Here is a 17,516-nt window from a genome sequence, read left to right as displayed (position 1 = left end):
ATAAAAAGAACAGGTGTACTTAATATCTTAAATGACCACAAAAATGTAGCAAGTGGATACCATTATATTGAAAAAATAGCTACATTATTGTCTTCTTTTCATATTCTCTCTGATTTCCAGAAGTTTTAATCTTTAAACCTGCTGCTGATTATGACTCAAGCAAATGCCACATGTATATGTTGGGAAGTTTAGATTGAGGCAGTTTCAGTTGTCTCTAAGAGTTCATTTTTATTGAAGAGTATTAAGGCGTTGCTGGGGGTTTTGATCAATTTGATTCTATTTTGGGCTTTTCTCAAAAGGTGCTGATGCATTTTGTTGGTAGCAAAGGACAAACTTTTTCAAACAGAGCAGTGCCAGGAAAGTGATCTCTTCCTAGCCATCCCACATACCAATAGTTATTGTTAAAGGAATACCAAACAGAGTATTATTTTCTAGAGAAACAATGAGAGCACCATTTCTACTCACATCATGTTAATGAAGACCTCTTTGACTGATGCCTTCTTTTTGCGCAGTGCATACGGATTCTTTGTCAATGTTTTATCACCCAGTACCCAGTAACATCTCCCAAGTCACAATATTCTTAGATTTCACAGGCAGTAGACCACAATTTTCCTTAAAATTTTCGGGAAATAAACATAAAGGAACTTTCTTGTTACCTTTCATTAAATGCCTCTCTGGTGAAATATGTAATGTAGGCCTATGTAAGAACTATAAATACATACTCCTAGAAAGTTCTGAGCCTGAGAACATCAAGCAGCAGGGGCCTTTTTATGTGGCTTCAGAGAGTGCATTTAGTTCATTTGCTCCTTACATGTTTTGGCTTAGGTATGTGTGCACTCCTATAGCTCTGTCTCCCTGCCTGGTTTCCTGACAAAGCCTGGGTGAGCAGACTCTGAAAACATAGATTTGGAATCAAAATGCTGTAAATGTGGGGAAACTAAGAATTAGTTGGTTTTGCAGTGTTTAGCTATATGTAGTATTTGGTATTGCCTTTGGCAGATATTCTTGTTTGAAAGGTCACTGAGTCAATGCTAACTCAAGATTTTAAGGAATCTGAAAACACCAGATTGTTTCTCTCTCTTTCCCACTGTGGGCCAGGCTGATTTCAGGTAGCTCTGTCTCATAGCTTCCTGGAAAACAATTCAGTAAATTCTGTCACATTTTTGTTCTGTAGAAACTTTTTGCCCCTCAAAACTTTTGCAGCTGATCTCCATTAGAGAAAGATTTTTTAGCAGCTGTCTTTGAAAACTAGTCTTTTGACCAGGCTGAATTCCCTGGAAGTCATCAATAAATATGGGATTATTTGCAGTGATGTACTGTAGTTGGCTTTTTAAAATAGATTTTCTATACTATTTCTCAGGTTTCTTGAAAGATGATCTCAGACAGCCTTTAGATCTCATAAATGGCATTGCCAGATGATATCCCTCTGCCATGAATTTTGGTGAGAACAGGTTTTCCTCCCTTCCATGAACAAGACTTGGTCCTGCCACAATCACAGCACCCTGACCAGGTGTAGCAAGGTGCTTTACACACAGGAAGGAGCTGAAGTAGAATGCATGAGCTGGGCAGAGCTGTGCATGAACCAAACCCCCAGCTGTGGTGTCAGTGGTGAGCACCTGCACAAATATTGAAGTGTGAGAATGCCCAGAAGATCTTGGGTACAAGTGTCAGCCAGTAGTGCAGAGAGAGGAAGGATAACATTGCCCTCAGAAAAAATGGTAACTTTTTCTCCTTTTTTTACTTCTAGGTCCTACTTAGACATGTATAAGGTGATAATATTTAGTTACCTCTTCTGGTTTGTGCTTACCATAATCTTCATCACGGGAACCACAAGGATCAGCATATTCTGTATGGGCTACTTGGTGGCCTGCTTCTATTTCCTTCTCTTTGGTGGAGACCTGTTGCTGAAGCCCATCAGGAGCATTCTGCGTTACTGGGACTGGCTGATTGCCTACAACGTCTTCGTGATCACCATGAAGAACATCCTGTCGGTGGGTGACTGTTGCCTCTCCTCTGCTCCCAGCACTTCAGCTTCATTGAAAGGGTGCACAGTGCATGGAGTGGTCATTAAAAATCCTTTTTCAGGGCCACAGCCTTCTACAAGCACAAATCTGTCTCCATTTCAGTTCAGCATTGCTGGGGAATGGCACTGCATATCCATCATAGGAAATGTGCACCCACATGCTCAGTTGGGCTCTGTGAGAGCTCACAAGCTACTTTCACAGCCAGGTCCTGGTTTCTTTGCCTTCTGAAGTCTCTCCTTAGAAGCCTCATAAAAATCTCAGTGAAGTGAAAAATGAGTAAGAAGTGCAAAATTAGTCATACTGTTGATAAGTAGTGTACATTTAATTAGACAATTTGTTTAAATAAAGAATTTTCAAATCCAGTAAGAGATGCAGTCATGATGTAATGTAATTAGTGACGTTGACTACAAGGTTACAAACTCCATTCCTATTTCCTTTAGGACCAGTGTGAAATTCAGGTGGAGATGTATTTGACAATTAAATGTCAAATTCTTTGCAAAATATTGAAGATTTTCTTGCATCAATTAACTCTTTTGTCTGTATTCTTACAGTGGCACAGACAGGTGCTTAAGACAAGCCAGTAATTTCAATCTCTTTGAAAGATAAATTTAGATTTATTCCTGGCATTTGCTTTTTAGCATTGAACATTTTTAGTGCTGGACTGCGAAGAACAGACATTTTTCTTTTTACATTTATTTAAGTCACTATGCTGAAATAAAATTGATTTATGAGTGGTTTGGATTTGCAAATGTTCTAAATGCTTACATATGTGCTTCATTTTATGGTTGGGAATTCAGTGGAGCTGCATGTGTCTTAAGCTTGTCCATGTCTGTTTGCAAGATTAGGTCAGGGATGGATAAAAGTTGCTTAATTGTCACATTGCACCGTATGCCAGATGTGTCCCTTTCTGTACAAAAACACAAACAAACCCCACAAACCTCCTATCTCACAAATAATCAAAAAATCAAATTCTGTCTAAGACTAGTTTGCATGTCACTGGTAAAGCCACTCTTTCTTCCAGGCTCTTTTAGTAATGAGAATTATTTGATGGCCCTTGGCTGTATTATTACTCATGTAATGTAGAAAGATGCAATTTTTCTTATCTTTATTTCTGCTATGCCTTGTTATATGAAACTGCCCCTTTACTTTGCAGATAGGAGCATGTGGCTACATTGAATCATTGATTAAGAATAGTTGCTGGGTGATTCAGGCATTTAGCCTGGCTTGTACAGTTAAAGGCTACCATATTCGTAAGTATATCTTATTTTTCTCCATAATTTTCTATAAAGAATCACCTTAAAATCTTCTACCATATTTAAGTTACACCTTCTCTTGACTACCTTTTGAAAAATCTTGGTCCTGTATTGATTAGCAACGCATAATATTGAAAATACTTCACAGAAACAAGGAACATATACAGAGAAATTTTCTACCATCCCCATATATCCACCCACAGCCAGTGTTTGCTGTAAATGAACAGTTCACTGATATTGCCACTTAACACATTTTCCCATAACTCCAGGTGATGTGACACTCTGGTTTACTGTACAGCTTGAGCTGAAAGGTCAGCTCACCACCCCTGCACGGACAGGGCACCTCTTCCCAGCTGCACTCCCTGTGTGCAGCGTGGACTCCCACTCCTCCCTGTGCACCAGGGTTCCGTGGTTCAGAGGGTGAACCAGTTCAAAGGGCATTTCAGTTCACTGAAATGGCATGAAGGTGGTAATTCTTCTACGTGCATAGTGAGTTTAGGCAGGTTTTTTCCTTGTGATTATTCTCATGTGGTGATAAAAGGAATAGAGTGGATAATGTCTGTAGATGGAGGTAAGAAAAGGGATGAATGAAGCTTGGAGAGCAAAACCCTTCCCATCTCAGTGAGCTATTAATTTGTCTCTACTTTGTCCTGACACCCTGGATTAACAGTCTGAAAACACCTGAAGGTTTTTTAGTGTTTTCTGGGTGTGGTTTGGATTTTTTCTGAATTTAAAGAGCTGTCTCATCCCAGTAAGTCGGCAGCAAAATTCTGAATTCCTGTCATCATGATTGATCTTAATAGGTAAGTATGAAATAGGAGAAAGGAAAGTAAATACAAAGATGCAAATTCACAGAATGAAAGGTCCCCAGGAATTCCTGTCTTATCCAAAACGTTTTGGGCAGCAAGAGAAACTTAGGCACACATTTTCAAACCCCCCAGGGTTTGGACACAGCAGGCTTCAAAGCTTTTGGAGTTTGACCTTCCAGAGCTATTAGATTGGCTTGCTTGCTTGAAAAGCCAGCTTCAAGCCAGAGCGTGTCACTTGAGTCCTACTGCCTGCTGTAGGGCAGCATAGGCCATGTAGTTTATAGTCCAGCTCCACAGAACCCAGTTTTAATTTTTTAGTATCCCCAAGAGAACTATCTTACAGAGAATAAAGAAAGAAAGAAATAGCCCAAGCCAAAGGCTAGAGGTAGGAGGAATGGGATTTCCTCTCTGCCTGTCTCCTCCTACCCCAAAGGAAGCAGTTTTGTGGTTTCAAATATTTCTTCTCTTGTGCAATGGAAAGGAACATTGAACTGAGCTGTGGAGAGAAAAAATAAAAAATATTAGATTGTGGCAGTCAAGAAGTCATTTGACAAAAATAAACCACTTCTTTCTCCTGTTGATAGTGTTCTTCATTAAAATATGAGAGAAAAAGTCACTTCAAAGAGAAGAGAAGAAAAAATTGAAATATACCATTATAGGAAACACTGAAATCAACTAATTCAGTGTAACAAGAAATATGCCTTTTCCATTCTTTGTTTTCAAGTACTTACTAGAGTATGTGAATTTATATGCAAATGGTTCACTTCTGATGAATTCTCACTTGTCATGGGACATCACATTGTTGGAAGCTTTTTGGTTTGTTGTAAAAGAAATTACAGTATAGCTCAAATGGAAATGCATGGCAATTTTCTTTAGAAAAATCTAAAATAATTCAAATAATTTTAAAGGGTAAGATTATTTAATTGATTAAACATTATGGAAGGATTCTTAACACTGATGGTGTCTTTTTCCAGCAACGAGCAATCCAGATTGTAAACTGCCCAGTGGAGAAGCCGGAATCATTTGGGACAGTATATGTTTTGCTTTCCTGTTGCTGCAAAGAAGAGTTTTCATGAGTTATTACTTCCTTCACGTGGTTGCAGATATAAAAGCATCTCAGATATTAGCATCAAGGTAACAGAAAATTTAAAAGAAATTAAATTAAACAGCTCAAATCTTTCATGGCAGTACTTACTTACTGGTTATGATAGGTAGTACCAAAACAGTCCTTTAACAATAATTTAAACAATCCATGCTAAATTCGTAATTGCAAACCCAACTTTGACACAAGAAAACAAATTAATTGAGAATCTAATAGAAACTAAACCATTCTTTCTACCAAATACCATCTGCTGCTCCTGTTAAAAGCTCTGAAAGTGTGTTGCAAGATTGATATGCATGAGAGAGAATGCTAGAATTTTGAAGTCTTGGAAAGAAAATATTCTGTTGTCAGAGTCTGTTTGAGACAATTGTCCTTAGAAATTCCGTCTCAAGAAATGTCGCCGGAGGAGGAAGACAGGAAAGTTCTTACATTTGGCTTGGGAAGAAAAGAGAGCACTTTTGGGAAGTGTCACATCAATGAACACTGACTAGGTTTGGCAAGGAAGTGTTAACCTCATTGGGCCTGTTACACCACAAGCATTCACTCATAGCCATCACTAGCACAAACATTCTTCTGGTTTATAATATGAAGGCAGATGAGGAATGAAATTCTGGTTTCAATTTCCATAAGGTTTCTAAAAAATTACTTCTGTTAATATTGGATTAAATGTATTGTGGCTTTTTTTTTTTCCTCAAAGACATACAGACATTGATTTCTGACTGTGTTTCAGGGCAAAATTTGGCTTGCATTAATGAAAGGAAATAGTTTTTATCTTCCTCTTCCAGGGATCATTTTAAGAAGGGAACGTGTTTAGCTCCCTATACTGTACAAAATTCAGCACTGTAACGAGGGCTGCCAAAAGACCTACACCTCTGCCCCACATTGCGTTAGGCTTTTATTCTGGGGTGAATTTCAGTGCTGATGCCCAGTTATGCTGGATGTGGCATTTTTGTACCTCTTTTGGTGTGCTGGGTTCACAGTGAAAACAGCATAAAGCAAAATCTTGAGTATCCAAATACGTCCTATATAGAGAAATGTGCATCCAGAATGCAAGAGTGGACTTCTAAAATTATACCTTTTCTTACTGAATTCCTGACAAAAGACAGGCTTTAGATCTAGGCTACTTCTTTGAAAGAGACTTTAGGACTCTTTTTAAGAGCCTTCAAGAGTTCATGTGTGAATTAGGAAGAATGGCCACAACATTTAGATCAATGAACTGATTATATTTCTAATGTAATGGGGTGAAAAGCCGTGTCTTTTGGCACACCAGAAACTTGCTCAAGGGTTTGTATTGACAGATTAAAAGCACCCTACTTTTCAGAAGGTAGAAGTGAAGCTGAATCTATGCTCACCCTGACCCTGGATAGAGCTGGACCTTGCTCACAGCTTCCAGGAGGACTGAGGCAGGGCTTGGAGTGATTATAAAGCTGAAAAGACTCTAAAGAAATCTTGAGGGTGTGCGAGAAACCCTTCCTCAGCCTTGAACCTACTTGTGTTCTGTGTTTTGAGGATTGGAAACTGAATTTCTTGAGCAGCTGCTAGAGGAACATACGAACTGAGTAGGGTTCACAACATTTGGCCCTGGATCTTGATATGATTGTCTGTAAAGATGTTACTATTTTAGAGCAATTCGTTGTTTCTTTCAGGCCCTGCATTAATTTTATTTGATCTAGATAAGATCATGTATAGAGGGAACATAGAGTTCTCTGTGATTAGTTGCCATAACGAAAACTTAGAAACATTTAACTTGTCCTCTCCTGTTTTTTTCCTCTGCCCCATTTCTGATGTAGGGGTGCTGAGCTTTTTCAGGCTACAATTGTCAAGGCTGTAAAGGCAAGAATTGAAGAGGAAAAAAAATCAATGGATCAACTGAAAAGACAGTATGTATTTATAATGTGTTTATATATATATGTATATATACACACATATTCCTATGTATATTTATGTACACGTTTAACTGATTGCTGGAATTTATCTAGCATTTCTTTGATAGAAATACTGGCTTCCAGTATTTATCCAGCACTTTCTTTTATAGAAATGCTTTACCATTGTTAGACTTTTTAGACTGCATTCCTGGAAAGATTTATTGCATGACTGCTCTTTCTGTTTTATTTGTGGTTCCTCCTGTAGTGTTTAAGTGCAAAATATATGTTTACCTTCACTGAAAATATTTGCATTCAGTTTGAGTGGCCTGGAGATCCTTTCTCTTTACACAACCCACAAGTCACTTTGGTTTCTCTTGCATGCAGCCAACATACCTCTTTGGTAACTGCAGAGAGCTTTCAAAGCTCCTCCACCATGATGCATGGAAATCCCTAACTACTTCCTAACCAAGTGTCAAAGCCCACTCATGACAGCTTCTTCCCCCCTGTGTGATGAAAGAATCACTGGAAGATTGCAGGGACCGTATTTTCTATATATCATATAGAAAATCATATCTATATATATATTAATATATATATAATATATATATTTATATATATATTTCTAATTCTATAATCATAGAATTGTTTGAGTTGGAAGGGAAAACCTAAAGGTTTCCTAGTTCAACCCCCCTATAATGAGCAGGGACATCTTCAAAGAGATTGATTTGCTCAGAGCCCCATCTAGCCTGACCTTGAATATGTCTGGGGATGGAGCATCCACCACCTCTCTGGAAAACCTGCTCCAGGTTTTACCACCTTCATTGTAAAAGCTTTTTCTTTATAGCCAATCTGAAGCAATCCTCCTTCAGTTTAAACCATTGCCACTTGTGCTCCCAAGCAGGTCCATGTCCTTCCTGTGCTGGGCACCCCAGAGCTGGATGCAGCAGCTGGATGTGGGTGGGGTCTCATGAGTGCAGAGGGGCAGAATCCCCTCCCTCAGCCTCCTGCACTCCTACACTGGTTTGGGTGCAGCCTGGGACACAGTTGGGTTCCCAGGCTGGGAGTGCCCGTTGAGGCTCGTGTCCAGCCTTTCATCCATCAGCACCCCCAAGTCCTTCTCAGCAGGGCTGCTCTCAATCAGTTCATCCCCCAGCCTGTGTTGATGGCAGAATTTGCCCTGACCCAGATGCAGTACCTTGAATTTGGTCTTAATTCAACTTCATGGGGTTCATGTTCACCAACTTATTAAGCTTGTCCAGGTCCCTCTGAAACACATCCCATCCTTCAGCTGTGCCAACTGCACCACTCAGTTGGGTGTCATCTGCAAGGATCACCTTGCTGAAGGTACACTTGATCTCACTTCATCCCCAGACATTAAAAATAGCTCTGGACCCCCAAGGGATCCACTTGTCATTGGTGTCCATTGAGACAAATGATCTTCAAGGGCGAAGATGTAGTACAAACAATGCAGGAACAACCAAATCCCTGGTTCAGAGTGGGAAGTTTCAGGAAAAGCACTGCGTTAGGTAAAGGTCCTTTTTTTCCTCAGTGCCTCATTTGGTGTGTTGTAACTCCTGACATGATTCTTTCAATTTTAAATAAAAAGCTGAGTAGGAGTAAGCAAAGCAGTTGTGCTAGCAGGGAGCCAAGCTCTCACTGGCCACAGAGTGAACATCTATGCTTGGTCCTTCCAGCTAGCTGCTTCAGAGCAATGTAATTCCTTCTGTTTAACAGCAGTGTGGAATATTTCCCTTAGAAGTGTTGCAGAGTGTGTGTGTGTTTGTGTGTGTGTGTGTGTTTGTGTTTAACACTTGTTTTCCAGGGTGGGTGAAGGGTAAATCTAATAAGATTCTTCCTTTTGCTAGGATGGATCGCATCAAAGCCAGGCAGCAAAAGTACAAGAAGGGTAAAGAGAGGATGCTAAGCATGAACCAGGAGTCCTCAGAGGGGCCAGAGGTTCGGAAGGTTTCTGAAGAAGATGATGAAGGTACCATTAGCTACTCCTGTACCATATTTGCAGTTGAGCGCTAAGGATCTGATAGACCTGCTAGTTGGACAAGGGATAAATTGTTCTTGAAAACTGCCAGCATGCAGCAACATTGCTGGCTGAGTATCAGTTTCAGACTCAATTCAGCCCAAAAAGATCTATGTTATGTACTTTAACTAGGTTTAGAGAAAACGGTTTGCTTTGAGGATACTTTTGGTTAACTTCAGGCTGTTGGCAAAGAGCTGAAAAGAGTCAGAGGTGGGTTTTTTTTTTTTTTTTTATAAAAATCATTATCTATAAACCACAGTTTTACAAATAGGTAGCACCAACATTTTTTCAGCAATGTTTTCTGGATACTGTTCTGGATTTTTTTTTTCAGTCACTGAAATGTTTGAGTGCTTTTCAATGTTATTTAAAATCATGGCAACAGATAAATCATACCTATCTAGTGCCACATTTCCAGCATTGACCTGGGATCAGCACTTGCTGGGTTTAAAAAATTTTGGATCCTGAAATGTAAAGGGACTTGGGAGGAGGGAAATTTTCTTCCTCCTTAAATTACAGTCAACTGTGACAGTATGTTTTAAAACACAAAACCTAACTTTGTAGCTGTTTAAGAGTGGAATGCTGTTTTAACTACTGCATAAACCAGAGTATTTCTGCTTAGTGGTCATGGTTTTGAATTATTTTAATATTAAATATACTCAGTAGACCTGACATCTGATGTGCTCATGAAATTCTAGCTCTTTTGAGACAAATTAAAAATTATTAATCAGTGTAAGAAATATGTTTCTCATTTTGTAAAATTAATATTTGAACATATTTTATTTTAGGAGATGCAGACAAAGAGAAAGCCAAGGGCAAAAAAAAGCTGTGGTGGCGGCCTTGGGTTGATCATGCTTCCAGTAGGTTTTCTCAATCCTCTTACAAATATCTGGATTTAACCCTTATATCCTTGACCAGAATGAAGGCATTCTCATTGCCTGTTTGTTTTATGCCTGATTTTGTGATTGTGACTTGATAGAAGGCTTGGGGTTTTTTTTCAAAAAGTGATTTCTATTTTCCAGTCTTCAAAGAATTTAACTATATTTTGAACTTCTGTATGTTGGAAGCATAGCTAGCTCAGGATAATTTGAGCATTCTTAGAAAAATATCAAATCAGATAAATGTGCAGAGAATAATCTGTCTTGACCCTCAAAGATTTCAACTCCCCAATACTGCAGAGCTCAATGTCTTTAAAAATGCGAGTGTGAAAGTTTGCCAATGCATTCTAGGATTATTCATTATTTCTTTCCATATACACAAATCATACATCTTTTTTATAGTTCATCAGTCATTCTAGTCCCAACTGTATAAATCTGAGTAAGGCAGGAAGGCTACTCCCAGAACTAGGCTGTGTAGAGCTCAGCTCCATCTCTCTGATGACACTTTAATGTGTTGTTGATGCCAGTTGTTTTGCTATTTCCAATTTTTTTTGGATTTACCTGAGAGCAAAACTATGTCTAGCCTTGTGCACAAAAAACTGTTAGCATGTGTCACTCATATAATTGGTGCATTATGATATTTTAATTTGTTTGTAGTCCAGTCCAGTCACATGATAGACTTCTTTGCTACATTAAGGATTAGGTAGAACAGGAAAGCTGAGTAGGCTGCAATCTCAAATCAGATGTCCTTCAGTTGGATGTTTGTTGAATAAAATCAGACATGAGCTGTTAAGTAAACTCTGAAGATGTGAAAAAATACTTAAATGAAGGGCACTAATCAGAGTTAAATCACAGAATCACAAAATGTGCTGAGTTGAAAGGGACCCATCAGGATCATCCAGTCCAGCTCCTGACCCTGCACAGGATCACCCCAAAGAGTCACACCGTGTGCCTGAGAGCACTGTCCAAATGCTTCTTGAACTCTGTCAGGCAGGGGGCTGTGACCACCGCCCTGGGGAGCCTGCTCCAGTGCCCAACCTCCCCAAACTTCTTCCTGATATTCAACTTAAACCACCCCCAACTTCATGCCATTAAAATATGAATGCCTGTATTGTGTTTGGTCATTTAGTTTTAACAGCTACTCCAAGTCATAATTTTACACATCTATATACTGCTTCATTTACCTGTGTATTTATTTATAACTTCAGCAGACGTATGTTTGCCAGCAGTGTTTACCAGAACACGGTATCTTGATTTCTATCAAGTCACAAGTAAACTGTGCCTCTATTTTTGTTTTTCTAAAGGGCACACTGCCACTTTAGAGAGACCTATCCTTTTCAAAAGCCTTATGAAAATAAAATTCTTGTCCTGTAATTTCATTAGAACAACAATGATAAAACAGATAAAAACTATAATTTGTGAGTTTTTTCTATAGAATTTCAAGCTATGATGATTTTGAAGGAATGGGATATGGTCTCTTGTTTATTCACCAGTGGCTTTGTAGTAAGAAGAATTGCACAGAGACATATTGACTTTGGCTTTTACTTATTTCATCCTCATTATTTAATGTTCTTAGATGGCAAGTTGCATTTTGGTGTTTAAATATTGAGCATTCTTGAAATTATTTGCTGCAATAATGCAAAACCTTGTGGGAAACATCACAGACCCTGACCCTACAACCAGCAGTTGCCTGCCACGTGGCTTGCATCCCCAGTCAGTGAAACAAGGCATTGACAGTAGGTGTTCACAGGCATGCAGACTGGGAATAGACTGATATTCCCCACTCATTCTTTCTGGAACACAGCTGTAACTGCAGCATTCTGCAGCTTGTGGCTCTCATCTCAGTAAATGGGTTTATGGGTGTACATATGCACACATTGAAGTCACTCAAGCTTGAAGTTTTTAATTCTGATTTTTATTGCTATTTTTATATCACTTTCTATGATTTTATGTGCAGAGAGAGACTTCATTTTGTATATCATAGCAATTAAAACAATCATGAATTTGGGTGTGAGTAGAACAGATAAGAAACATCAGTGAGGATTTCCTCACTGACAGTCACTCACAATCTCCCTTGCAGGGAGGTGTGGTTCCTCCTGTGCTTGTGGATTATTTTTTGAAGCCCCACAAAGATCATCAGGAGTTAGGACCCCAGGCTTAGATTCTCCTGGGTCACACAGTTGTGTCTGATGTAGTGCAAAGGGGGTGACTGCAGCTGTCCTGGGGAGCTCTTTCCCTCTGGGCACAAGCAGATGATGAGATCATGCTTTCTCCTGCATGGATCCTCTTCTTCCTCTTCCATCTCATCCCATGAGAACAGCCTGTATGTCCCTTTTCCCAGTAGGAGGAAGCCACCACATTTTGCAGTACAAGAGGGGTCTCCCAAGTCCAGTCTGGCCACGAGTTGTGTTACTAGTAAAACTTGGTCTCATCAGGACACCTTGTAGGTGACTGGCACGCCACTTGCTCCATTTTGATGTGTGCAGGAATGCATTATTGCTATTCAATCATACCTCTTTCTTGAGCTGTAAAAGGGATGTAACTGCTACATTGGAGTGTCCCCTCAGTTACACTTTAACCTAAAAATTTTGTAGGGAGATCAATGTAAATTTATTTGCTTGCAGATCAGGCATTCCAAGCCTGACTGAGTGCTACTCTGAGCTTTTACAGAGCTGCACTGCCATAGAGGTTTTCTCTAACATCAGTCTTTACCCAGCTGATCCTCTGCATTGGCAATTTCCGACTGACTACAAGATACCTTTTTGAGAAAGAGAACTGCAGACTGCTGGCTCTTAAAATACTTTCATCTCTTCAGCACATTTTAAATAGGCCTTCGTGGAAGGCTCAGCACCAAAAACTTCATTTGTTTCATCCAGGAAATTTCCAAACTTTATTTTCACCTCAGTGAAACAATTAGAACAGCTGAAGTGGACTTTCTGTCCCTCTGCAGGGCACTCACTGATGCTAAAAATCATAGGTGGGCACATGAGGCACAAAATTCCCTCTGTGAGGGAGTTTTAGATGGCAAAGTTACAATCCAAAGATCAATTCTGGCAAATTTCACAGCCTTACCCTGAGGTTTGTAAGTAGTTACATGTGGTCATCTGTGCACATGATCTGTGTAGAATTCAAGGTATGATTGAATTACAACTGTTTCTTTTCCAGGGTCATGTAATGATGGATAGATATCATTTTATATAGATATGTATTGCTCCATATATCCAGATTTTGTAAATTTTCATCTAAGTCACTGTTCTTTCAAATATTTCAGCTTAAATGTGGAAATTAATTACCAGTTTTCACTGCTGAATGTAATGCCATGATTTTTATTTTTCTCTTGCTCATTACCTTATTTTTATTTCTTTTGTTTCCCTTGTTTGTTCATGTAGGCCTGTTGCCATCTGAGAAATAAAAACATTGCTTCTGTTCAAGGATATAAGGCCTAGCTTAATCACTGTGTACCTATGCTGTATCAAGGTTTCAGAATCTTTCTGAATCCATGGGCAAAAAATTGAAACTCATTTGCAATCATGTTAATAGAATCCGAATGATTTGTTTTAAACAAGCCAAGGTTTTCCATTACCTCATCAAATTAATACCATCCCACTGACTAGTTTAAGGATTGCCTCAGTGTTTTAAAGAGATATTCTGTATTTTTTGTCCAGTGGTACTGTTATGTAAGTTAATTTACTTACCTGCTGGGCTTTTTTTACTCCCTAAAATAATTGCAAGTCCCCAATAAATTTAGACTTAATTGTCATTTTTTTCTAAAAATGTAACATTGTAACTTGACACACATCATTTTCTTTACATTTTCTTCTTATAGGGATGCTTTCCTTAGTTCCTGTGTAGTTCTTATTCATGCCCAAAGTATTGCAGACTAACATCAAATAAAAGGCCTGAGACCTTTTCATCTCTTGCTTCTTCTCTGTTTTCACCTCTCCTGGTTATGAATTTTTAAATGACTGGCTACCTGTTCATAGGTCTTGGGGGAGTTGAGGATAGAACTTTCCAGAAAAGTAAGAAAATATTTTGTTTCACGTAGTGGTCAGAAGTGGAAATTATTATTTGTTTGAGACGGATAGTGAAGAGGAAGAGGAAGAGGAAAAAAAAGAAGAGGAAGAGCCTCGAAAAAAATCTGCATTTCAGGTACTTTATGGTAATTTGCTATCTCGTTGACATCTGGAAAAAAAATGTACCTTTCTCATAACACAGGCACATAAGTTAAAGCTGCCAGTTCCTCTAAAGTGGTCCTGAAAAGTATTAGAAAATAAATTTCATGCTAATTTAAAATGGAAGTTTGCCTTACGCTTTGCCAAATTCTTACCGAAATTAGACTAGAGTCATATCTTTATTCACTTATGCTGAAGATAACAAAAATGCAAAAAACAAAGGTTAAGAACCCAAGCTTTACCTTTTTCTGCATTGCAATAAAGACAGTTGAGGAAGCTGACTTGCCTCTGATGCCACTGTGCAATGCCTCCAGTGGTTTTTCAGGTTTGAGGAGATGTTGTCTCCTCCATGAAGAAATTATCCCCAAAATAAGCATGTTTTCACAGAAAAGAATAAATACTTAATTTTAAAAAATCATTGAACCTACTGGACCAGAGAAATATATCCTTGGGTTAGAAAGAGCTTAACATTTAAAATTGCAAAAGGAGACTACATCCATTTCTTTTCTTTCATTTTCAGGGCATGTTAACTAATATATTTGCATTTTTAGAGCCAGGCTGTGCTGATGTAGGAGGATATTGTAATGTTAAAAAGATATCTGAGGTTTCCTATCCATGTGGACTGGCTGGTGTTAGACAATATCAGATACTGAATGCAGTGGCTTAAATGAGGAACATGCGTGAAGAAGTTAGTGAAATACATTCGCATCTAGGATTGCTTTTGCTTTTATAAGGTTAAAGTTTCACTTGTGGAAGGATTTTTTGGAAATGCTGCAGAAACTTTTCAGGTCTGTAACTTCAAAAGCTTAATCAAAGAAGCAGCTTTTTCCAGCTGAGTATTCCCATCCAGATGCAATCTCACATCACTGCAGAACTGGTGAATTGTGGAACATTCAACCCAAGCAAGAGCAAGAAACTGCCTCCATGCTTTTCTATTCCCTAAGCCAAAACCTTTTAAACAAGGCTTCCCAGTCAACATTACTGAATTACATGAAGAAATGTTTGATATAATTCATTAACAATATGTGCCTTTGGTTTATATACTAATGATACATTACATTGCCAGTTGGTTGCATTTGTTAGACTGCCTGCATGGTAATGACATGAAAAAAAACCAAACCTGATCTTAATAAGGGCAAAACAAATCTAGATCAAAATAATGTAATAATTAAATTTCGTTTTCTAATATTGCACTATTTTTTAATATATTTTGCATTTAAATTACCTTGGACCATAGAAATGGCTCATGACTTTCCATGTCATTTTTTTTCTGGTGTTCATGCAGGTATAGAGGAAAGTTTGCATGCTTGTTTCTGCTGATTTAAAAAAAAAAAAAGGTGACAGCATTTTGTTCAGATGTGCTGGTGCCAAGCACTCAGTTAAAGAGTTCTAAATCTGAGGTCAGAAGTTAAGAAGAAGTTAATAAGGTTTTTTATTCATCTCAATCCTGAAACTGTTGGTTTGAGGATGGAGGATCTGTTCATTGTTTCAAAATTTGGTCAGATGTCCTGGATGGGTGGCCTGTTCTGCAGTGTGTGCAATATGAAGATGCTGGATGGCTTTATATAAGCAGAGACTTGTATAAAACAGAAAACTGGTTTTCTTCATAAAAAGTTTGTTCATCCTGTGGTCATCATACTTTCTTCACCTTCCATCATCATGCACAAGGTCTTAGTAAAAATACTAGCCAAGTGAACTTTGTTGTAGATTCTGTTAAAGAATTATTTGAATGTATGATCTTTCTTTCAGTATAAATTGTGTGTAGTAGTCCCTTCAAGGGTTAACTTGGAGATTTTAAATATTAGAGAATGCATGCAGTTAAGAGTCATATTATTGAAATTTTAATGTGAACAGCATAAATGATGTTTTTCTCATATTGAGGTTTATGAATGCAAATTTGTTCTTAATATTCTAGATACAGTAATTAGAGATCCTTTTTATTAATATTTTCTGCTTTTCTACTAACTACTCTTGCTTTGTCCTTCTTTATAGAGAGCTATTGGAAAATTTGCTTCAGCCATTTTAGCCTTACCAAAGTCTATCATTAAACTACCCAAAACTATTCTTCAGTATTTAATCAAAGCAGCAAAGGTACTTGACATTTTGCAAATGCTCAGTATGTGACCCACCCCATAGTTCCTGATGTAGTGTATAGATATATATACCTCTATCCTCATCTGCATTTTTCCTCTTATATGAATTAATTTTAAAAAAATTATGACAGCTTAAGTTTCATTTCTAGTAAATGTAATGCATTTCATAATTTTGGAGTGGTCAAATTACAAGCAAGTGGTCTATCTTTTCTTTACATGTAACCCCAGAGAGAAAATGCAGACCCAAATTCTTATTTTTCTTTTGATATTGATTTACAAGATGGTCACATCAAGTTGCATGTATCTTATGGACATGGTGGTAGTTGATCTCAGAAAGCTGGTGAAAGGTTTGTTAAACACACGTTCTGCTCTAAACCCTTTTTTATCTCTTTACTCTTCTGGCCTTTATCATCACTAAAAAGATTTGTGCATCTACTCTCTTGTCCTGCTTGAATACATTTAGCATTTCCTGACTTTGGGCATTGTATCATTTTCCACTCCATATGTAACATGACTTTTGTAAGAGTGAATGTCACAGATTAAGAATACCAGCTCCAAAGCCTGATAGACACTAAATTGGAAGTTTGTGCCGTGGTAGAGATCTAAACTAATATGCACCCTAAATGCTCTTAAAATACCCCCTGCTTAGCATAGGTAGTTACATTAAATTTATAAATCAAATTCCCTTTCTTTATTCTAATTTTCTACCCCCTTCCGAGTCTGCCTTTTAGCTCTAATTTCTTCACTCACCCTACAATTGTGGCTAGTGTACACTTTCACAGTTAAATGACAATAGAAGATGTTGGCAGTTTCTGACTCCCGGTAAAGTAATACGTGTTAGCTCGTTTAAGTATCACCATTCCGCCAGATCACCTGCATTAGAAAACACATGCTACAAAGCAAAGGGAAAACAGGGCCTCTGATCCCATACATTTTCTCATGTGGTGCTTGTTTTTAACAACTCAGGCATATAAAAATAGATGTATAGGCTTTGAGAGATTTGCAAGAGGATCTTCTTTTCAACAGTATCAGAATAATTTCCTCTCCATGGCCATACACTTTCAGAAAGCAAAACAAAGTAATTTTCCCTTTTAAATTAATTTAATGTCAGTTTAATAGTTTAAAAAGAATACTTTAAATGTTCCAAAGAGATATGCATAGGAAAAATCTAAAAATATAAATAAACCAAATAGAAATTCTACTATTCTGTCCTATGAGGGGCAATTCCAGCTTCACTGAGATACACGTGTGTTGTTGTCATCATCTGCATGTTTGTGCTGTGAATTAG

At 38.1% G+C, this 17,516-nt stretch overlaps 1 protein-coding gene across 1 annotated transcript in view; it reads left to right on the top strand.

The window, feature by feature from the left end:
* Positions 1-17,516, top strand: part of PIEZO2 (piezo type mechanosensitive ion channel component 2) — a 287,153-nt gene that overhangs the window by 232,528 nt on the left and 37,109 nt on the right. The window contains exons 26-32 of the mRNA XM_063396709.1: positions 1,748-1,991; positions 3,178-3,274; positions 5,061-5,220; positions 6,979-7,068; positions 8,919-9,040; positions 9,874-9,945; positions 14,009-14,112. Coding sequence (XP_063252779.1) covers positions 1,748-1,991; positions 3,178-3,274; positions 5,061-5,220; positions 6,979-7,068; positions 8,919-9,040; positions 9,874-9,945; positions 14,009-14,112 — 889 coding nt within the window. The remainder of the gene's footprint in view (positions 1-1,747; positions 1,992-3,177; positions 3,275-5,060; positions 5,221-6,978; positions 7,069-8,918; positions 9,041-9,873; positions 9,946-14,008; positions 14,113-17,516) is intronic.

This window comes from Prinia subflava, chromosome 1, assembly GCF_021018805.1.
Source record: "Prinia subflava isolate CZ2003 ecotype Zambia chromosome 1, Cam_Psub_1.2, whole genome shotgun sequence".
NCBI classification, from domain to species: Eukaryota; Metazoa; Chordata; class Aves; order Passeriformes; family Cisticolidae; genus Prinia; species Prinia subflava.
The sequence above is the reverse complement of the archived record's forward strand: the minus strand, read 5'-3'. Positions and strand labels throughout refer to the sequence as shown.